This window comes from Mustela lutreola, chromosome 6, assembly GCF_030435805.1.
Source record: "Mustela lutreola isolate mMusLut2 chromosome 6, mMusLut2.pri, whole genome shotgun sequence".
NCBI classification, from domain to species: Eukaryota; Metazoa; Chordata; class Mammalia; order Carnivora; family Mustelidae; genus Mustela; species Mustela lutreola.
Window position 1 is genome coordinate 139,429,738 of NC_081295.1, and position 23,297 is coordinate 139,453,034.

The following is a 23,297-nucleotide window of genomic DNA, read 5'->3' on the forward strand; positions in this document are numbered from 1 at the left end:
GAAATCGGACTTTTGAGACAACTTTTCTGAAATCCCGGAATAAAAGAAGATTCCAAAAAAAGTTCCCTAAAATGAAACCTCACCATCTAAGCGTGCTCTTCTCAATTATGTTTCTGTTCAAAGCTTGGCTGGCACCGTTTCCAGGAATTAGCAAAAGTATGTGTTTAATAAGTAACCCTCCAATCGAATGGCCCTTATTTTTTTTTCGTCTTATTTCCGCCCCGGGGACCGAGGAAATCCTGAAAAGCAGGGGCCGCGCTTGCCCGGCCGCCGCAGCTGAGCAAAAGGCCTCCGGCGCCGCACGCCCTGCCCTCGGTAGCCGCGCCAGGGGCGCTCGGGTCTCGGGGACCTCGCCCCTGCCGGCGTTCCCCGGGCCTCGGAGGCGCAGGGCGGAGCCGCGGGCCGGCGGGCGCCGGTGGGGAGGGGCGGCCCGAGCGCGTCGGTGACACCCGCGGTGGGGCGGGGAGGCGCAGCGGCCGCACCCCGCCCTGGGAAGAAACCCGCCAGGTGTGGCCTGGGCGCCCGGTGCCAGCGGGGAGGAGACTCGCGCCCCCACCGACCAACACCAACACCCAGCCGCGAGCCCGCTCCTCTGCGCCCTCGCCGCCCTCCGAGCCACAGCTCTCGCGCCGCTCCTGCTCCCCGCCCGTCGTCGTCCCCGCGCCCGACCTCCGTCCGCCGCACCGCGCTCGCAGCGGCCAGGACGGCCCTGGTGGCCAGGAGCGTCCCCGCGACCTACTGCGCGCCCGCCCCAGTTCCCAGTTTGGGGGCCTTCCCTTCGAACCCCCCACCCCACATTCTCCGAGCCCGCCCGCCCTCGCTTATGCCTCGGCGCTGAGCTGCTCTCTGAGTGCCCGCCGACATGAGCTGCAACGGAGGCTCTCACCCGCGGATCAACACGCTGGGCCGCATGACCCGCGCGGAGTCCGGTCCCGACCTGCGCTACGAGGTGACCTGCGGCGGCGGCGGCGGCGGGGGCGGCGGCGGCGGCGGGGGCACCAGCAGGATGTACTACTCCCGGCGCTGCACGGTCACCGACCAGAACTCGGACGGCTACTGGTGGGTACCGGCCAGCGGGCAGACACCGGGCGCCCGGCCCGCGGGGTCTCCGTGCTCTTCTCTCCGAACCCCAGCACGCTGGGACAGGGAGGGACGAGCCTTCCTCTGGTCGACGAAAAAAAAACCAGGTCCTGGCGGAGGAAAGTGGTTTTGCTCGAGCTCGTGAAAGCACTTCCTGCTGGCTCTGGGGCAGCAGCCCGGTGTCCTCCCGCCCCGTGCGCTGCTCACACCCGGGTGGGTGGGTGTGGGAGCCCGGAGAGGAGCGGTCCTTCCCTGCAAACGGGTTCTCCGTCCCAACCTTCTTGCTTCCCGCGAGCCGGGGCAGGAGGGTGGCCGGCGAGCGCTGCAGGAGGACGCGGCGGGCGTGCGGGTCACAGGGGTCTCTGCCTCCAGGACTCCTCCCCTCCACCCCCTGCGCCGCCGGGCCCAGCTGGCATCCCCTTTGTCCCGGCCGGCAGGTGGGAGGTCGGGCGGGGCTGTGACAACAAAACCCTACCCTAACCTACTATTACTAAAAGTAGAATAGTAAACGAGCGGGGATTCCGGCCTGACCTGTAGGCAGGGCTCGGATTCGGGGCTCCGCCGCCTCTGGTGGCTTATCCTAAATTCCTGGTCACCCGGAGACCACCCCTCTCGGGCGCCTGGCGGCTCCGCCACCCAGGGCTTTTGTAAGGAGGCTGCGCGTCCGGAGGCTCTGGGTCGGGTCTCAAGAAGGCCCCGCCTCGGTCTTCCCTGCCTCCCAAACTGAGCTTTCGGGCCGGAGCAGTCGCCCGGCCCCAGGTCCCGGCTCTGCCAGGACACGCCTGCCCCCTTGCCCCGCTGCGCCGCAGCCCCCGTACCTGTGGCCCTGAGCCTGCGCCCTTGGTTTCCTCCTTTTAAAAAAGCCCAGGAGGAAGGACCTCGGTGTATTATTGGTAGCCGAGCGCGGGCGCAGGGTCTTCGGGTGGCAGCGGGGACATGTGGCGGGGTGGGCGCTGCTTCCCATCCGCGCCAGCCCGCGACGCTGGGGGCCTCTCCCGATTCAGGTACCCCGGAGGGACCCCCGGGATGTGGGGAGGGTCTGTTTCTCAGAATCATTACGGAAACCGATCGAGGGGGTAGTTTGGGAAGATGGGGGAAGATAATGAGGCTGCTTTTACTGGGTCCGCAGAGCTGGATGCCAGATGCCCACGGGAACCGTGAGAATTTTGCGGTCGGTGCCCTCCCCGCTCCCCTGCAAGCCCTTCCCCAGCAGGGCTTTTGGGAAACTGGCCTGCGTTCCAGAAAATTATTTACCTTGCCTGTGGCCTTAGGCTGGGGAGGAGCAGCCTGAATGCACTCCAGGAGTTTTTTGTTTTACCAGCAGATTTGAACGCAGGGACTGCTCGAGTTGCAACCTGTTTTCTGACCTGTTTTCTGCTTCGGTTTATTTATGTCTTTATTTTCTCCGAGCATCTTGGCAATTGATTTCCTCTTTTTGAGTTAGCAAAGAATTGTTTCGATCTTGGAGCTCTTGTTTTTTGGACATAATGCACCCCGGGGAATTCCAGGAGACACGGACCGAGTACTAGGAAAAATGGGGAGAAAGTTTTGCCAGTTATTACTTTGGTTTTTAAGTTTGTTTTAAAACTTAGCCAACCGATTAAATCTGACACTTTACTTTTCCCTCCCAGTCTTCCTGTATTTGGGAAGCACGCTCTTTTAACCCACACATTTATAGTCCAGTCGGAATTTCGCAAGGATTCTCAGGCAGCAATTTTTCTTTTCTGGCATCTTATGAACCAAGTATTTCATTTTGATTTTGTATTTTTTTAAAAAAATATGATTGTGTTCATTCAGAGTCCGTTTTTTTTTTTTTTTAAATTGGCAATAAACATTACTGGGTATTGGACTATTTTGCTCCCTCGGCCTCTTGTAGAGGTAAATTTGTGAAGAATTATGTATCCGCTAACGAACTGTAAGGCTCCTTCACGGAGACACTAAGTTTTGAGGAGGATCAATGTTTTCCCATAGTATATACCTTGTGTTCTGTTTTTCCAGCCTAAAAGCTGTTTATGAGTATGTCAAGTTTTACCTCTCTGGGAAGGGAAGACAAGACTGAAATTTTGAATTACGTAATTTGGGGGGAAGGCGTTTCTTTCTGCGCTTTGATGTTGATATCCCGCCCCTCCGCCCCCCCTTCCCCCCCATCCCCCTCTTCTCCCCCCTCCCCCGGCAGCGGCAGCGGGGCATCTTGCTTGGGGGCTGGAGTCATCGTGGGGCCCTTCTTTCTTGATCCAGTAATGGGGATTCTCCCAGCATGCCTGGCCAGCCCCTGGTGCGGCTGACCCCTCTGGAATGAGAATTAGCACGAGCGCGCGCGCGCGCACACACACACACACACACACACACATCCCCAGCAACTGCTGACTTGTGGATCTTAAAAATAAGGAGAACTGACTGAAGAGAGACAGGACTTGCCCTGACACTTTTTTTCTGGTGTTTTTAATGGTTTTGCACGGAGGGACTGTTGTCCCAGAGCATGTACTTTGTAGAAGGTGGATTTCATCTCTGACCCGACTGCCCCCAAATGGAGGATTAAGAATTCACTAAGTGCTTTTCTGCCCCCAAAGTCTTTCTAAATAAAGGGTTTTTTTTCTTTTTAAGGCACAAAAACTGGCATGGAAGCTATTGGTTGAATTTTAGTTTGTCTATTTAAACTACCACTTTATTGTCTGAGTGATTATTTTTTTTAATAAGTGCGATTTTAAAGAATTGGTGTTTGTATCTAACCTTTCCCTAAGTAAACTAATTTGAGTGTGTAAAGAGCCTAAATCTCCTTTTTCTCTCTAAGATGACTTTAAAACATCTTCCTGTGTCTGTGCTTTATATTAAGAACACTGTCAGTTCTTAAGACAGTATTTTATCTCATTTGTGGTTCTTCTTCCTTCCCTGCTTACCCATCTTTTGTGTTTTCTTTATTGTAGGCTGAATGGAATCAAAACTACTTTCATTTCTTTTTCTTTACTCAGTGTTTGAAAGTTCAGTAAATGTTATGTGCTTGATGATGTAAGAGGTACATTTTTGAAAATTTAAACTGTGGATTTTGGTTGTATAGGATGTTATACTAATATGCTTTTTTCGTTTAGGCAGATCTACCCCAGTCTTGTTCTTTTGGTTAAAAGAAATGACAAATCTATAGTGAAATTTGGAGGCCAAGCGACAAAGTCCCACAGTTGTATATTTCCCTGATCAAAGTGTGGATATTATTGGAGGATTAAAAGCCAAATAGGGTGATTAAGCTTCAGAAATATGTGGTCATAAAGTTAATGCTTACTTTTCTCCAGAACTCGTGATTTCAAAGCCAAAATACATGTGAACCTTAATTGATACAAAGTTTGTTTTCAACTATCTTTTAGGGGCGCCTGGGTGGCTCAGTGGGCTAAAGCCTCTGCCTTCGGCTCATGTCATGATCCCAACATTCTGGGATCAAGCCCCGCATCGGGCTCTCTGCCCAGCAGGGAGCCTGCTTCCACCTCTCTCTCTCTGCCTGCCTCTCTGCCTGTCAAATAAATAAATTAATTAAATTCTTTTAAAAAGAAGCCTCTTCCTTAGTGAGAGATACATGGGTCCATTTGCATTGAATTTTAAGGCTGGGGAGAGTGCAAAGGTGTACAGAGCCTCATTCTTCCACTTTGGAGACCAGTAGAGTAAGACTTGCCCTAAATCCCCAAGTCCATTCATGGCCAAGTTGGCCAGGGAACTCAAGGCTACTCCCCTCTGCCCTCCTGTCAGCCTGTGCCTTTAGACCATGTATCTTTTGTAGTAGACTGGACAGCCCTGTATTTAAACAACGGAAGTATCTCAGTTCCACTCATTCATTCATTCATTCATTCAGTAACTACGGAACATGTGGTGAGTGTTAGGTGTCAAGGAGAGTCAAAGGTGAAAATACAAAAACTTTTTTTTTTTTTCTATGACAAAGACTTCTTGAAAGAAATGGAGTTCCTTAAAGGAAAATAAGCACCATAATACAAAAGGATGATGGACAGGAGAGTATCAGTGATTCCAAGGCTTCCTAAAGATAACATCTGTAGTGGAGGCACTAGTGAGATTTTATAAAGAAAGTAATGCTGAATTAGACTTGGGAGTGTTTCAGCAGGTCAGGATGGATGGGCAAAGAACATTCCAGGGGGAGAGAGGAGCACGAGAAAAATCTGGGAGACAAAAGACCAGGAGCACACATTCAAGGCCTGTAGAACAGTCTCCTTTCTGAGTGAGAAGCTGTAAGACATCAAGGAGGAAGGGCAGGTTGGGACCAGCCCTTGGGACACCTTGACTCCATGGTGGGGAATGTGCATAGGCAGAGGGGGGCCATTGCAAGTTTTCACAGAAGCCCAGGGGTAGAGTCCTGCACTGAAGGAGCAGGGAGCTCAGACTGTCGTAGTGAGCTGTAGGATGGTTTCTGTGCAGCTGTGTGCTGGATCTGGAGGAAGGTGGCTTAAGGAATCCATCAGGCAGTGAAGGAGAGAGGTGATGAAAGTCTGATCGAGGGTGGTGGCCTGACCGTGGGATAGGAAAGTGGTTGCGGCCGGGTGGAGTGGAGGCTGCCCCTGAGAGCTGGATGCGAGAAGCAGGGAGAGTCTGAGAAAACAGGCTTGGAGTCCAGTGACTCACAGCAGGGATCTTCTAAATATTTTTCTGGGAAGCGATTGCAAAGTAAGATTCAGTTTAGCTTAATCGAGAGCAGATAACACTGACATGGTTATTAACTTTGAGTAAGTTCCATCTTTTATAAAAGTATCAGATCAGTAGTTAATAATAGTTACCATCACCCGGGAGACACCTGTGATGTGCCAGGTATCTTCTGTCCATTATTGGAAGGTTCCCATTGTACAGATAGTAAACTGAGGTTAAAGTAGTGACTGCGACGTGGCCCGGGTCACACAGCTAGTGAGTGGCTGAGCTGCGTTTGAATCCAGGATACCACAGTGGGTCAAGAAATGATCAAAAACCTTGGCTGTTAGAATTATCTTTTGTACTTGAAAACTCTTCTAGCTAAAATGCTTTTACTCTGTTGCGTTCCTGTGAAATATTTATTTCATAATCATTGTACTCTTTTGTTATTCCTCTGGTAGGGTTTCCATCTGCTTAGGAAGAAACACAGTGTGATGCTGCCTTCAGCCAACTCCTGTTGGTCAGCCCTACAGAACAGCTTTCAACAGCAGTTAACTTTGTCCTCTAAATATGGGCATAATTTCATCGTAGTTCAGGTGACTGAAATGTCTTGGGAAAGAGAAAAAACCTGCTGATGGCCCTGATGGCTCAGAGCTGACTACCTAGGGTGGAGCAAAGGTGGGCTTGGGTGTGACTTGGGGAGTCCAGCTCAATCCTCAGCCAACCGGTCTTTCCAGATGAGGAGGTTCTAGAAGGCTGCTTCAGTCTGGAGGCCATGCTGCTCACGGCCTGGCCCCACCCTTCCCTTTTCTCTTTCTCTGTCCTGCACTCCATGGGAAACAGTAGGTGTGGTTCTGATAGTAAAGGTACCGCCCCACAGACCCCCAAGTCTCAGTGAGCCTCTCCTTTGGGGCAACATCCTGGAGAAATGTTAGCACAGCCCAACCATTTACTTCTTATCGCCCGCACCTGGGACTGGACGGGTCCAGTACTTGGGAGGGCCTCTTGAAGGTGAAATCCACATTTCATGAAATTGATGATGCTTTAGCAAACAGATTTTAAGTGCTTGCTTGGAATCACATTGACAATTTTTTATTTATTTGTTTTTTAAAGTTTATTTATTTAGTAATCTCTATACCCAGCGTGGGGCTCGAACTCACAACCCCACGATCAAGAGTTTCATGCTCTTCCAATTGAGCCAGCCAGGTGCCCCTGGAATGAAATTTTTTTACATGCAAACATAACGTCCCTTGCTTCATCTGGCACCGGAAAAAAGTTGAAAAGGAGCTGACTTCGTGAGGAATAACCAGATAACTTGTAAATAATTTTTTCCCCCCTCAGAATGAATGGGAGGTTTCTCTTAGGGGAATAATTCAAAATAGAAATTCTTATGACATTAAGGACCAAATACCCATGTGTCATCCCCACTTAATGAAGGAAAAGAGGGCATCTTTTTCTGAATTTTCTTATCCCTTTAGTAAGTTTTGTGCTGTTAAAATGTGTCACTCTCTTTGAATCATCTCAAACTTTTTATTTCATGTCTTGTAATAATTTTGGGAACCTGTGAAGTGCCTCATATTTAATACCTAATCCATTTCTTCTTTTTCATGTTTTGGTTTGGTTTTAGTTTTGTTTTGTTTTTCTTTTTTCCTTCTCACCTTATCCCAATTGGTGCAAAATATCCTTGGGCAAACCTCAGAATTACACACTGAGACAAAAACACAAAATGCAAGATAAAACCGAAATCTCAGAATCCTATCCTCAAGGCAGCTGCAGTGAGGACTGGGTTTGTGCGGGAAGCGGCCAACCTTCCTGGCTCCCCTTAAGAATCCCGTCAAGCGGGGCACCTGGGTGGCTCAGTGGGTTGGGCCTCTGCCTTCGGCTCGGGTCGTGATCCCGGGGTCCTGGGATCGAGCCCCATATCGGGCTTTCTGCTCTGCGGGGAGCCTGCTTCCTCCTCTCTCTCTGCCTGCCTCTCTGCCTACTTGTGATCTCTGTCAGATAAATAAAGAAAAAATCTTTAAAAATAAAAAAAAATAAAAAAAAAAAATAAAGAATCCCATCAAGCCCAGAAGGCGGGTGTGTTCCTGTGTGTTACAGAGGCAAATACTCCAGGCCCAGCGAGTTAAGTCATTTGCTCCGAGTCACAGGCTGTACAAGCAGGAGTGGCTGAGCAGGGAATGGACTTTTGGTCTACCGACCTCAGAGTATTCATTAAATTAATGTTAGGTCTTCTGTTTGTCCCACAATGCTCCAATCCACTGAAAGCAGTGTGAGAATCATAAAATGGAAAGGAAGTGGAGCTTTTATTACAGACGGCTTCCAAAGCTCCCGGGTGAGGACAAAATGAAGGCTTGGAGAAGACCCTATTTCTAAAATTTATACGAAAAAACCCTTTTCTTACATCGTTGTGGTGGGAATGGGGGGTAGGGGACAGGGCAGGTGCGCTCCCTGACTTCGATTTGGAAATCAGGGTAAGGAGATGGTGGTCATATCCTTGGATCAGTCTTTTATTTACCTTTGTTTTTCTTTTTCGTTACTAAACCAAACAAACATGCATTCACTACCTTCTGTCTGCAAAACGAGGTTGTTAGGTGCATGGAGGAGTCAAGGGTGACTAAGATATGGGACTTTGCTCTCCAGGACTGGGGTACACAGGTGTGTAATGACTAGTGCAGAATAAGGGCGGAGGTGGGAACGCAAGAGCTCCAGGCAGTCAGCATGTGGTCTGTGACTTCCAAAGGATGGACACATGACATCTCCGCTGTGTAGCATGTTTGATGTGTCTTGGAGGTGTGATACTGTCCTCCCGTGAAAAAGTAAAAAGATCACTTTTTCCTCTTTCAAGATCCTTGAAAGAAGCTCCAATAGTACATGTTAAAATGCTTTGAAAATTCTAAAGAGCAAAGCAAATGGGCTTTAAGATCCATATGAATGCATCACACAATTCTAATTTCCAACCAGTATTTATGGAGCTTTTCTAAGGCCACTCTTCGTCGAACCTGAATATATAAAGAGCCATAAAATGCCATTTCTGGTACTTGTTCAGGACCCTAGGTTGATGGAATGAACGAAAGAAAGGCCAGAGATAAAGAGGGTGGCAGAGAGAGAGGGAGAGAGAGAGAGGGAGGAAGAGAGACAGAGGAAAGAAGAAGAGAAGGGGCCCAAGAGGAGAAAACGTGTATCCACAGAAAGAAATGCAGAATTCACTGGCGCGGGCTGGGGTGTAATGAACAGCATAGATACTATAAAATGACTTTAAAAAACAAACAGTAAATATTTTTAAAAATTACCTTGTAATGCTGCATGCCTCTGTTCAAAATATTTGTCTTCTGTTTTTTTTCCTATAGTATTCTTGGCAGTGTTAAACTAGTGTCTTAAAACAGCTAATTCTGGGGACGCCTGGGTGGCTCAGTTGGTTAAGCGGCTGCCTTCGGCTCAGGTCATGATCCCAGCGTCCTGGAATCGAGTCCCACATCAGGCTCCTTGCTTGGCGGGGAGCCTGCTTCTCCCTCTGCCTCTGCCTGCCTCTCTGTCTGCCTGTGCTCGCTCTCGCTTCTCTCTATGACAAATAAATAAAATCTTTAAAAACACACACACACACACACACACACACACAAACATCTAGTTCTGAAGTCCTATTTTTTTTAAAGAAAAGAATGTTTTTTGTCAGTAGTAAAATAAAAGATAACTGTCTAATATTGTTCACATATTCGTGTGCTTTGTCCCTAATATTTGGATTAAAATCCAGAACGCATTTTCCGTTTAGCCATTGTTGAAGGGATCTTTATGTAAACTGAACCACTACTTGTTTAAACAAGTTTCAGAATGAATTTTTTTTTTTTAAGTGTTTGTGTTGGCAGGTTCTTTGTCGTATGAACCATTTGCCTTTGTAAGTTTGAAGATAAAAACCAGAATTTCAGAAAAGTTGAGGACAAATGTTATTTTTTTAAGGACAGTTATTAATTTTAGAAGTCAGTATTTTTTGACTGATCTGACCCAAGTGAGTTTTGTTTTCTTGTGGGTCTTTTTTTTTTTTTTTCCCCACATGACATCTTTCATCTTCCATGTCACTGAGTCACTGAAATGGGATTTAATACGTGAACTTTGAGCTTGTTAGTTCACTTCTCACCGTGGTTTAAAATCTCTGCACCCCAACACCTATATGTACCCATAGTGAAAAGTTCTTTCCGGCCAGGGATTTTTAAAATCTTTCCATGCTTGTTAAATAAGTACATTTATTTACAAATTATTTCTTCACCTATGCTAGAATTGTGCATTTTCCCAATCCCTGGATGAACTTAAGAGGAAACTTCCCTGCCATGAGACAGAACAAACGTGTATAATATTCTCGGTAGGAAGGAGTTCATTTGGTAGTTTTATGGAACAGTTACAGAAGAGTGAACTAAAGAAATCTTAGGTATCATCTTGCCTAGTGGATGAGAAAACCCAGGTCTAGACATTTCTGATGTTAAAAGAAAGAAAGTTCCAGAATTGTTATGTGATCAATACAAAATATGATTTGACTCAAAAAGTTGTGAAGGGCGCATAACTGTAAAAAAAACACACATGTTCCCCGAAGCCAGCCCTCCCGGCTCTCCTGCTGAAGAATCCTGCACCGCACAAAGTCAGGGGCCTGATGCCAGACCCACTCCATGAGTCACAGTCTTTTTGCCTGCCCTTCCTCCTTGATTTCAGTAGATCCATTTCTATGGGGATCTTCCCTTGGGCCAGAGACCCTCAAACGGAACAGGAAAGTGGATTCTCTTTTCTCTAGTCACCAAACCTCCGTGGGTCCGAGTCTCCCTCCCTTTGTCTCCTGTTGACAGACTGACCTATGGGGAAAAGCGTACAACCAGTTCCCTTTCTCACCTAGCTCTGTTTCCAAAGGTTGTTCTGGGCCACACGTTGGACCGAAGTGAGAGTCTTAACAGATTAAAGAGGGAATGTGTAGATCTTGCTTTAAGAGCCAGGCAAAGTCTTGAGAAGTAGTGTGTCAGATGGAACTTGGTTAATTAGGTCATATTTTTCCTATAGACAAACAGCAAGGCCAAAGAATCTCTGTTACGTTGTTCTGACACTTAGCTTTTCCTTCTTTGTTGACCCTTAAAAAGATTCGATTTTCATGCATTTCTCTTGCTGTATAGTTGTCAGTGTATTCACTTAATTGCCAAGCGACACATATGGGGTTTTAGTGGCTATCTAGGGCATGTGTGGTGAACATAGGCAGGTCCTTTAGCAAAGCGTGAAGAAGTTTTTGTGAGAATTATTAGCAGCATGAAGTTACCTGGGGCTTCTTGTTGTTGTTGTTGTTGTTGTTTTAATTTAAATTCAGATGTGTGCAGGGGAGAGGAAGCAGTGAAGATGGCTTCTTAATTTATAGAGATGTCCACTGCTGTCCAGACAAATGTCTTCTAAAAGTAGGAGGGAACCAAAAAAATATACAAAGTCCATCAGTATTTTAAGCCAACATATAACTTCCTCACCTCCCTTTTTGCTGGATACAGTTCACTTTTGTGTCATGTAACTAATAATTGGTTTTGAAGAAGCTGGTGAGTTTTATATTTTGTCAAGTGAACTTAGAATTGAGTGTCATAAACTCACCCTTCAAAAGACTTGTATGTACACTGTGGTCCCTTCATTCACAGCTGAGTTGGCCTCCCTGCCTTTCTCTCTCTCTCTTTTAAGATTTTATTTATTTATTTGACAGGCAGAGATCACAAATAGGCAGAGAGGCAGGCAGAGAGAGAGAAGGAAGCAGGCTCCCTGCTGAGCAGAGAGCCCGATTTGGGGCTCGATCCCAGGACCCTGAGATCATGACCTGAGCCGAAGGCAGAGGCTTTAACCCACTGAGCCACGCAGGCACTCCCCCCTCTCTTTTTTAAATACATTTTTATTTTGGAATGATTTCACGTTTACAGAAAATTCGTAAAGCTACTGGAGAATTTTCCTGGACCCTTCACCCAGTTTGCGATACTTTTTACAACAGCACAAGTTATTAAGTCTTTTAAGGGACTCTGACTTTCCATTGCCCGAAGAGAGAGCCCTTTCATTTGTAAGCTGGGGACTGGCTTTCTTTGTGGGAATCACTTTGTGAACAGGATCGCTGAAAATGCTTCCAAACAAAGGTACTCTCATCCCTGTTCAAGAGAGAAAACAAAGATAATTACACAGGACCTTCCTGATTTCCTTTTACATCCTCGGGTTCTAAATGAGCTTTCTGTATTTCCCAGTTATTTTTTTCCCCCTTTGTCTCTTGAATTTCTTTCCTATGATTCTAAGGCGATTGGAATTTTGCGCAAGTTTTGACAACTGGTGGAGTCCTGCTTACATCTCAGCGATGTAATGTGCCAGATTTCCTGTATCATTCCGCATGGAAGGAAGAGAAGGCCGCATTCACGGGGGTGAGGGGTGGGGCGTGCTGGTTTTGATGGGTGGGCGGTCTGGGCTGCGCTCTGCCCGGGCCTGCCTGGACCAGCGGTGTCATCACCCAGGAGTGGTTCCCAGGGAGAGCTTGGGTCCTCACCCACATACGTCAGCTAGTGCTGGCTTGTAGGAGCCTCGCTTGCAGGGAGGAATGGCAAAGAAGTGGCAGGGAAAGCCAGTGCTTCTCCAGTGTGAAAAGATGCAGAATCAGGGCCATGGAAGAAATTTCTTGCGATTTCACCCCATCTGTGCATAATAGTATAGCCTGGATTTTACAACACCCCCCTTTTATTAAACAGTGAAAATCTTTCTTTACAGCACACACAGACACACACCCCAACCCCCAGGTACACACACTTGTAGGAGAAAGTGAATGCATCAAACAGGCGTCGAACAGTTTTTTTCTGCAGGTGTAGGCTTGCCCTGTCCAAGGGGCCTGGGTGCCTCCAAGGCCCTGTGAGGGACTCAGGCTTCTTGCAACGCATTTGGGAGACCTTTTCCTGAACATTTAAACCATAATTCAACATGTTTTAAATCTCTCTTAAGCTAAGCTATAGGAGGCTGTGCCATGATTTAGAGTATCCCGGCAAATGACCAAGCAGGACTATTTTTATCATACCTTTTCTTTTGACTTCTATCTGAAACACATTACATTCCTGGCATCTCTTTCTTTAAAATATGGTACATCTACATTTCACCACCTTTCTTTTAAGATTTCTGAATGCATCTACCAGAAAAGTGTTTTGGGGACACACCTGGGTGGCTTTCTCCGTTAAGCACCTGCCTTTGGCTCAGATCATGATCCTGGGGTCCTGGGATCGAATCCCGCGTCCGCTCCCTGCTCAGCGGGGAGTCTGCTTCTCCGTCTCCTTCTGTCCCTTCTACCCTGCTCATTCTCTCTCCCACTCTGTCTCAAACAAAATCTTTAAAAAAGAGGATTTCATTTGAGAGGTACATTTGGGTGATTGTCCTTATAGAGAAGAATATTCCATAGGGCCATCTTGGAAGGAAAAGTGGCTTGTGTTTGTATTAGAGTTGTTTACATTTCCCTTCACTTTCCTGACACCGTATTTCTTTATCATTATTGTCTCCTTGTGATAGCAGAAAATACTTCTTTAGAATAAGCTCGTCTTGTGCCTCTAGCTGTTTTCCTCAGCCAGACTGGCCAGTGAAACTCTCATACTCTGGGTCTGATCCGTTGAGGTCTTCCCTTGGAGGGGCTTGTGCAGATAATCCTCATTGTGGATTATTGGGGGATGAAGCGGGAAAGGTGATAGATAATCTGCTAGAAATGTGTTTTTACAACTCAAGGGACTATTTCTGGGTTGGATCTTAGACCTGGAAAAAAAAAACTTTAGTAATTATTAGGCTAGTTAGTAAAATTAAAAAATGTTCTATAGATTAGCCAATCATATTCAGTTTTAAATGTCCTGATTTTGATAATTCTACTGTGGTTATGTAATAGAAAGTCTTTATTCTTAGGAAACATATGCTGAAATATTTTGGCATAAAAGCTTATGATGATCTTCAAGTGGTTCAGACAAGCGTGGGTATCTATAGGTAAATACACCTGCAGAGAGGGAAGAGGAGGAAACATGTTAGCATTTCTGGCTGAAGGGTCTATAGGAGTGTTTTTGTTGCATTTTTGCAACTTTTCTGAAAGTTTGAAATTGTTTTGAAACTGGAAAAAAAAATTTCATGCCTGCTTTTTTGTGTTTGCTTCATTAGTCAAACCGGGACGATGTCCAGGCACCAGAACCAGAACACCATCCAGGAGCTTCTCCAGAACTGCTCGGACTGCCTAATGCGGGCAGAGCTGATCGTGCAGCCGGTGAGCTTGCTTGTCCCGCTCCATTGGCCACATCTCGCTTTGTTCTCTCCTAGCGTCGCCTTATCCTCCTGACCTGTGCTTCCTTACTCACGACCCTCCTTCTCATACTTAGGGTTTAGAGATTATCTTTTTCTAAACGGACTAGAGAGGGGTGTGTATCTTCATAACCTAGTGGCGATGTTGGTTTAACAATGGAAACCAGGGCTCGCAGGGTTTCCCCCAGCAAATATTTACACAGATGCCTACCCTTTTGGCTTTGCAACAGCTCCTCATTTATTATTGTTTGTGTGATTATTGTAGCACTTTCTCTTCCTAGAAATGCAGCCTGACTTGTGTATCTTATGGGTTTATGTTGTACACCATCAATTTAAGAAGTTAGTTTTTTTCTTTAGGAAAAATTACCATATTGTGAGAACAATTCTGTTTGAGAAACAAAGAAAGGAAGGAAGGAAGAAAAATGAGAGAAAAAGGAAGGAAGAAAGAAAGAAAGGGAAAAAAAGAAAATGCAATTGAAAATTGAGGAAAATGGTAGCATTTAACAAAAACCTCCCAGTATTTCTGGGTATTAGCTTAGATTCTCATTGAAACAGGCTTAGAAATCCTGGACACTGTGAGGTTGTATGAGTCAAGTTTCTATTTTGAAACACTGTAGCTGGCATTCAAATTTGCTAAAACTAGACTAGAGAGTGGTGGGGCCATAGACCCCTTCTCTCTCCTGCCCCTGATTTATTGCACACCTGTGAAGGGACTGAGTTCTAGCCTCCCCGATGCGGACCGGGAATCTGGCCCATCACAAAGTACCCCTGTTAAATAAGTATAAAGAAGGATTTTAACCAAGTGAATTTGCAAGGTTCTGTTTGGAGAATATCTTAATGTTCCAATTTCTCAATTTTGGAGATTTGGGGTGGATTCTGGTCTATTTCACCCAGTTAAAAAAATAACTTCACTTTAGTCCCTCCCTGTAAAAGGATATTTGGGACTCGGCAAATGAGCTTGGTGCTAGTTCGGGTCGTTTCAAGTCTCTGACTTGCAACGCACTCCTTCTCACAGAGCCGTGGTTCCTTTACCTAGAGCAAAACGGGAAGCTCCTGCGACTCAGACTGAACACGTGCACGCCCCAGACCTGGACACGAGGTGTAGTGCCTATGGAAACGCTTTCCATGTGGCTTCGGAAATTTACATGGCATCACGTGCTCAGTGTATTTTTATTTCTGTGCACGGAAGTGGAATAACGTCAGGGAAATGTAGTGTGTTTGCTGCCATTTCTGCTAAGAGAAAGAAGGTTCATTTGACTGAAGCCCGATGAAAGCAGCAAATGTAAAATTCCAGGGAAAGCTCCTATATGGCCCTGTGGCAGCAGGCTTTTGCATGGGAAAAGAGGGTGGTTTCCTTTTCTAAAACAATTTTTAATTAGAAAATATTGATAGCCTCACAAGAAGTTGTAAAAATAGTACAGAGCACTTCTCGTGTGCCCATCACCCCTCCCCCAAAGGTGACATCTCACATAAGGGTCACGTGTCATCAGAAGCAGGAGATTGATTGGCCCAAGATAATGAATTAGATATGAATTAGATAGGCTCCTTTTTTTTTTTTTTTTTTAAGATTTTACTTATTTATTTGACAGACAAAAATCACAAGTAGGCAGAGAGGCAGGCAGAGAGAGAGGGGGAGGCAGGCTCCCTGCGGAGCAGAGAGCCCTATGCGGGGCTCGATCCCAGGACCCTGAGATCATGACCTGAGCTGAAGGCAGAGGTTCAACCCACTAAGCCCCCCAGGTGCCCCAATAGCTTCCTTTTTAAGAATGGAAAAACTTTGTTCCCATAAGATGGAGGAAAATCGCAGTTCGTGTGTAAAAGACCTTATCTAGCATAATAGTACTATGTTCTTACCCCAGTGAAGTTCCCATTGGCCGAATGTTGTTTGTAAACAGGAAAGATAGTATTTAACACATTGAAGAAAGGGAAAACTCACTGCTCCATAAATACACTTTTAAAAGCCTAGTAAAAATTTAAAATACAGTCCACAAATTTTGCTTCATGAATCCTCCTGTATTTACCCACTTCTCTCAAATTAATAAGGTAATTTCCAGGCAGGAATTCTTTGCAGTCACATGCAAAATGGAAACTCACACTCTTTGTTAAGTTCACAGCAGACGCTTTTGCTGCCATTAACAAAAATGAAGCTTCTCTCTCCAGCATTTTCTGCTCTAGTGTGAACACCTGTGAAGCTGTCTCTCTACATGTTTCCTTTATGTGAATTCTTTCCTTTAGGAGCTGAAATACGGAGATGGAATACAGCTGGCTCGGAGCAGAGAACTGGATGAGTGTTTCACCCAGGCCAATGATCAGATGGAAATTACCGATAGCTTGATCAGAGAGATGCGACAGATGGGCCAGCCGTGTGATGCTTATCAGAAAAGGTGTTGCCTTTACCCCAGAGCCTAAATGCAGGCGTCATAAACCCACTTTCGCTCGATCCTGTGGCCCAGGTCCTCCCTTGAAGGGAGCACAGCTATTCTAGGGGGAGGGCTCCCTTGCCTTGCTGTTCCGTAGCTACTCTGTACAGATGGACGGCACTCACTGCCTCCATCTTATGTGGCTGCCATGAAAAGAATCAGACAGACCCGCCCAAAGGAGCTGGCTTGTGTTGAAGGGTTGAGTTTGTTCTGTGATGTTCGCTGGACTTCCATCTGGGGAGCAGCAATGGCCTTTGGCACAGCATTTGCCTTTCAAGGGTCCAATACCAAGTCAGGCTCAGTTTCATGTGTACAAAAATGAGACCTGTAGAGTTGGAAAAGCAGTTTAAAGCAGAAACGGGTTGTCTTGATTTTGTTGTCAGAGTACGTGGGGCCCAGGATACGAGGCAAATTCCCAGGGTGAAATTTAGGGGGAAAGCCGAGGTTGCTACCAGGTTAGGCAAAGCCAGCTACACTTGCCCTGATGTTTCAGGCTCTGACCATCACAGTAGTGAGGTTTTTATATGGGATTGCAATTCAAGTCAGATGGTAAAGAATTCTCCAAATCCCACATTTGTGACCTCCATCCTGGCAATGAAGGAGACTCAGAAAGGGGGGCGTTTGCCTAGAACATGGGCCCATAGGCAGTTTTCCTGCAACAGTGTGATTGTTTTCCTTTCTTTTCAGACTGCTGCAGCTCCAGGAGCAGATGCGAGCCCTTTATAAAGCCATCAGCGCCCCTCGAGTCCGAAGGGCCAGCTCCAAGGGTGGTGGAGGGTACACCTGTCAGAGTGGCTCTGGCTGGGATGAATTCACCAAGCGCGTCACCAGCGAATGTCTGGGGTGGATGAGGCAGCAGAGGGTAAGCACCTTCCTGATGAGGTTGGTTCTCGAATGTTCCAAGCAAGCCTGAGTGGGGCAGAGGTATAGAACGTGGCAGGCTCAGCCCCTGCGGTCTGGCCACAGAGTGGTCTGGGATTTCAGCCAGTGGCGGAAACCTGGTATTTTCCGTAGTTTCCTCATATATAATTTATTTGTAATTTTTTATTTTTTAGAGAGAGAGAGTGGTGCACACTCACGAACAAGTTGGGGAGGGATAGAGGAAAAGAGAGAAAGATTGAGAATCCGAGGCAGGCTCCATGTTCAGTGTGGAGCCCAATGTGGGGCTTGATCTCACAACCCTGAGATCATGACCTGAGCCAAAATCAAGAGTCAGATGCCTAACCGACTGAGCCTCCCAAGTGCCCTGCCTTGTGTACAATTTAAATCGAAGGCTTCTATTTTGAAATAAATCAAACTTCCGATAGTTTTTTTTTTTTTTCCCCTCTCTTGTGGCTTGGGGAAGGAGCCTCATGGTTTTCTGGTCAAAACTTCTCTCACAGGTTAACACTTAGGTATAATTTAATTAGTAGATTTTGAATGTCTAGCTTTTACAATTCACAACCTGAAAATGTGTTGGCCTTTATGCACCCAAAAACCTCATTGTTCTATCTGAATGGTAGGTGACCTCATTTGTGTGAGTGATAGGTACTTAAAAAAACGTGTTGTGGAAATGCATTTAAAATGGTAAATCCGAGAGCTGGAAACGGTAAAACCGGATATTCTGGTTTGGGCTCATCGGATGCTTCCCTTATATTTTTGAGGTGTCGGTTGTTCTTGGGCAACCCTGACGGCACAGGTGTGGGAGGGGAGCGAAATCATGGCGACCGGAGTCTATGCTGAGCCTTTCCCCGCCATGGCAGTTTCTACAAAGTGTTTCTCCTGCTAATTATTGTTTTGTTGTTTTATGTGGTCATTTTGCCCTTTAATGAACAGGTGGCATTAGAAATATGCCTTAATCTCGTCGCTGGGAATTGTATCATGCCAACTGCCTGCCAATCAGCCACCCTTCTCTGGAGATGGGGGATGTGTTAGGTTGATTGATGGGACAGACATCATTTGTGGTGCCATGCGGTCATGGTCGTGAGAAGCATTAGTCTTACTGTTTGTCGTAGGCCCAGTTGAGTAGCGGTTCTAAAGTTTGCAGCCACTCGAGATTTGGGGGGATGTATTCTTTCCTAAGTGGGTTTATGAGTCTACATGTTCATTCATTCAGTTAGTTAAGCTTCCCCCTCCATGTTACAAAGACGGTGCGGCACTATCACAGAAAGTAGGGCTTCTAGAAGAGAAAAGTCCATTGTAATCCCAGAAACCAGAGTAGAGTCCTAGTTTTCAGATTCCCTTTTGATCTTTGAACACACATTTCTAGAACTCTCTATATGTACTGGCACCATACCAGAAAGTGAGTGTTCAGAAATTCTTGAAAGTGGATATTATTGACGAAAACATGGACGCCCACACGCCACATTTCTATCCAGAGCATGCAGGGTTAATTGCTATTTGAGCTGTAATAAAATCCTGAGCAGATAGGGCTGGGGGAGAGGTGGTGCTCCAGTCCCTGGGGAAGAAAGGGAACCCTGAAAAGAAGGCTTGGCAGAGCTGATGGGGCTTAAACTACGTTGTACGTAGGTGATGTTAGGTGAGACCACCTTTGAACTGAATCACTTAGGAAACATCCAGTCCCTTAATTTCTTCTTAGTCAGTATGACAGTTACATGAAAGGATAGCTCATAATTGGTCATTTTCTGCCTGCATGTTGGGTGTAGGTTCGTGACACTCTCTTGTTGCGAAGGCTCAGCATTTTTTAAGTTTTGGCAAACTTAAAAATGGCCTCGTCTCCTGGACTCAGTTTTGTGTCAGGTAGGGGAGTGTTTTTTAATAGGTGCAATTCATGAGCGAAGCTCTTCAGATCAGCTGGCCTCCAGCGTTTCAAGGGAACTAAAACTTGTTCGATCACTTCCTGCCCGTTTGCTCTGGGATTCTCTGGGGCCCTTTCCCTCTTATCCTTCTTCCCCCAAGCATAGCCCGCATTCTTTCTCACTCCCCCGAGGGACTGAGCTGCAGGCCAGGCCAGCTGATAAGGGAGCAGTGTCCCTCATCATGATCTGTAGGCAGTCACACATCTCCTGTGCCAGGCTTTTGTCTGTTTCCCTGATTTGTGCTTCTGCTGATGGATGGGTCAGATACTGCACCCCTGGCTGGTAATGAGGGGCGGGCAGGGGAGCCTGGTCATCTCATTAACTTCCCAAGTGCACTCACCTGTTTCTGCTTTAAAGCCCCAGTGAGCCGAGGAAGAGAAAGGTCGAAGTCCTAGGTAACTTTCAGCAGTCTGGCTGAAATGGCTCCCCTCTCTGAAGGCTTGCCAAGTGTATTAGGACATGGATGTGGCTTAGAACAATGTGTGTTATGTTCTTGCCGCAATACCAGACTGGAATGTTTGCCCTTGGCATGTCTAAGAGATGACACAGGTGATTTGGAAATTTACATGAGCTCATGCGAAAGACAGATGAGCTGATAGACTTGTGGACCAGAATGCTTGATTCTTATTATGGGATGTTCTTAAATTCAAAGTAGGGGAGACTCAAATTGGAAAGGGAGTTAGATTTCATTTTTAAAGAGTTCACATACGCCCACTATCTTAATATTGCCAGCGTTAATTGAAATGAGCTTTGAGTATGCTCTGTAGCAACTTCTCTTTGAAATGGGCTGCAGAGAGTTCGGCATCCTGAAAGATAATGGTAAACACTGAATTTAAAGCGTTGACAATTACAGGGATCAAAACAATTTAAAGGAATAAACAATGCAAAATACGTTTAGGTAGGCTGTTTAGCTTGGGACATAGTACATGACTAAGCTTAATGAACTATCTCACGGTTGAAAATGACTGAGTATAGAAACTTCTGTCAGTAATTTCTAATGTGTCATACATAGATATGCACACCTATTACACACACATACACACACACACCCCGCTTGTACAAAGGTAGATTTTTTTGTCCTCCCCCTCCCCCCCCCCGCAGAGGACATGATGTAGCTTTCAGGAATCTCATTCCTCCGTCATCTTCTCTTCAGCTGTGTTGAGCTGGGGTTCAACAAGTGGGGGGGAGTGTTGGGCCAGCCCCGTTCTCTGTTGGAGAGTTCCAAGCCTTTACACAATTTTGTTTGGTTTCGAAAATACTGAATATATACAACTTCGGTTTTATCGGAATGGGAGTTATATATGTCCCTTGGTGCTCGGACCCCTGATGCGAGGGGTAGGGTGAGTTGGACGCAAAGCATCGGGCATGAAGGCACGCTCTCTTTCCCCCGGCAGGCGGAGATGGACATGGTGGCCTGGGGCGTGGACCTGGCCTCCGTGGAGCAGCACATCGACAGCCACAGGAGCATCCACAACGCCATCGGGGACTACCGCTGGCAGCTGGACAAGATCAAAGCCGACCTGGTACTTGGAGATGTTTCAGTTGTCGAGTCTTGGAAAAGCATACCGAAGCATTGTGTCGTTCCTCAATCCTGGGCATTTTTGGCTGAGACATTAGCCTAAGATGGCTCCCCCAATGGACTGGAAATTTCTAAAAATCCCATTTCATAAATGGGGAAGTGGACTCGGGTAGACCTAGTAGAGATTGTGTTAACTCTTAAGGAAGACGTAAGCAAAAGGCAAAGGGCATACCCACGTGGTTTTGTGCATAGTTTGTAGATGAGTGTTTTTGAGGTGGGGGGGATGGTGGGGTTTTTTGTTTGTTATTTTCAGCAAGCAGAGCATCTCTTCAAATAGAGCACAGCAATTGTAGAGTTTTGTGGGCTTGGCAAATCCTTTCTTATATGTCTCTTACCGACACTCTTCCTTGAAGCTGGGTCAAGAATTGCATCATGAAATAATCATCTGGTTTTTATTTTTTTTTATCATTTAAAAAAAAGAATTTATTTATTTATTTATTTGTCCCAGAGAGAGAGAGGGCAGGGTGCACAAGCAGGCAAAGTGCCAGGCAGAGGTGGAGAGAGAAGTAGGCTCCCTGCCAAGCAAGGACTCGATCCTAGGACCCTGGGATCATGACCTTAGCTGAAGGCAGTGGTTAACCAACTGAGCCACCCAGGTGCACACTCCCCCCAACCTTTTTTTTTTTTAAGTTTTTATAATCACCTGGTTTTTAGTGCCTGGTTCCTACCCAGGTCTCCATGCTTTTAAATCCCTCTTGTTTTTTTTTTACTTTGATCAGAGATACTCATGCTCACTTGTACTGCCTTTTTTTTCTCCCCTTACTTTTGTCCCCCTAAGTCTCTGACCAAATTTCTCCCTCTTTTCTCTAAGATCTGGGGAGTTCTAAATTATATTGTCACACTTAACATTTTTCAACAAGTGAGTCCTCAAGTGACAGTGATCGACCCTCTACTTTGTGGAGATGGTACCACCGGGCCAGCGCAGGGAGAGGGTTGCCTTCAAGTCCGACCGGGAAAAGGTCCCTGTGGGTAAACGTTTCTATAGAGCAAACACTTCTTTCTACCGAGTGATCTGAAGTCATTATCTGACAAAAGGGAGGTTCAGAAGGGCTGCGGTTGGTATACACACCCACAAGGGGAATTAAATAATTACTCACTGTTTGCCTTCTAGCGGGAGAAATCTGCCATCTACCAGTTGGAGGAGGAGTATGAAAACCTGCTGGTAAGCTGACTGACTTCTGAAGTCTCTGTGTTCAGTGTGGTTCTGTTCCATTAAAATGCAGCCCGCCTGGGTGAGAGGAACCTGACGGCTGTGGGGATATCTGGGTATATGCACGGTGCCTGGAGATACTACTTCCAGGTCTCCTGGCCGGTTTCCTTGAGAAGTGAGTGTTAGAAGACTGTTTTCTGGAAACCGTACCCGGTGCTGTTCTATTGTAAGTTGAGAGTCACGTAGATAGCACCTATTTTAAGTACTTAGAGTTAAGGAAATAAAGCTTTTTCACTTGTGACTTGCAGCCTTTTTTTGAAGTATAAGCAAAAATAAGACTCATTTTCCCCAGAGAGGGGTTTCTTAGACCATTATCACCATTTTTTAAAAAAGATTTTATTTATTTATTAGAGAGATCACAAGTAGGCAGAGAGGCAGGCAGAGAGAGAGGAGGAAGCAGGCTCCCTGCTGAGCAGAGAGCCCGATGCAGGGCTCGATCCCAGGACCCTGAGATCATGACCTGAGCTGAAGGCAGAGACTTAACCCACTGAGCCACCCAGGCGCCCCCATTATCATCATTTTATGACAAAGTGGGAATCAATTCACTGGTCTGGTAAGAAGAAGAGCTGTTGTCTTTTTTTTTTTTTTTTTAACCCTATTGTGTCACCTTCACCTTTTTAGTATTTCCTTGTGGTAGTGATCCTTTGTATTTATTGATTGATTTTAAAGATTTATTTAATTTTTGAGAGAGAGAAAGAGAGACAGAGACAGAGAGAGCGTGAGTCAGGGGAAAGGCAGGGGGAGAAGGAAAGAGAGAAAGCCGCAGAGCCTGACTCGAGACTTGATCCCAGGACCCCGAGATCATGACCCCAGCTGAAATCAAGAGTGGAACGCTCAACTGACACAGCCACCCAGGTGCCCTGGCGGTGATCCTTTTTAAATAGTATAACTAGCAGTGACACAAGTGTCCTATTAAGTCTGGCCGTGGCTGACCGTCCCTTGAATTTTGGGGGTACGGAAGAGGGCAGGAAAAGCTTGATTTATGTTTTTAAGATTTGAATTTTCCCCTTGTAATCTGAAACTAATTATTGAACCCAAGCCTCAGTGTCTGAGTCAAGATCCTTCTGAATTAGGCTCTTCCAATAATCTAAAATTGTTCCCTTGTTCGTCGTAAGTTTGGATGGGTCTTTTTTACATACTAGGGGGTCACTGAACATTTTATTGGTTCATGTGATTTAATTGGTTAATTAATTAATTAATTAAATTATTTTTTGGCGAAAGGGACCACACAGACCAATCTCTGGAATCGCAGAGAATCCCATTAACGTGCCTGCTGTCACCCTAACGCTGCTTTTGAACTTGCT

General features: G+C 46.1%; 1 protein-coding gene across 3 annotated transcripts in view; it reads left to right on the forward strand.

The window, feature by feature from the left end:
* Positions 1-447: 447 nt before the first annotated feature.
* DSP (desmoplakin) overlaps positions 448-23,297 on the forward strand; it is a 46,072-nt gene continuing 23,222 nt past the window's right edge. The window contains exons 1-6 of one of the 3 annotated variants that reach the window (XM_059179212.1): positions 448-1,059; positions 13,849-13,951; positions 16,222-16,370; positions 17,094-17,268; positions 20,599-20,727; positions 21,895-21,945. In XM_059179212.1, coding sequence (XP_059035195.1) covers positions 863-1,059; positions 13,849-13,951; positions 16,222-16,370; positions 17,094-17,268; positions 20,599-20,727; positions 21,895-21,945 — 804 coding nt within the window. In that variant the 5' untranslated portion in view covers positions 448-862. Of the gene's footprint in view, positions 1,060-1,955; positions 2,085-13,848; positions 13,952-16,221; positions 16,371-17,093; positions 17,269-20,598; positions 20,728-21,894; positions 21,946-23,297 lie in introns of those variants that run through there. The other 2 variants (XM_059179210.1, XM_059179211.1) reach the window with 2 other exon arrangements.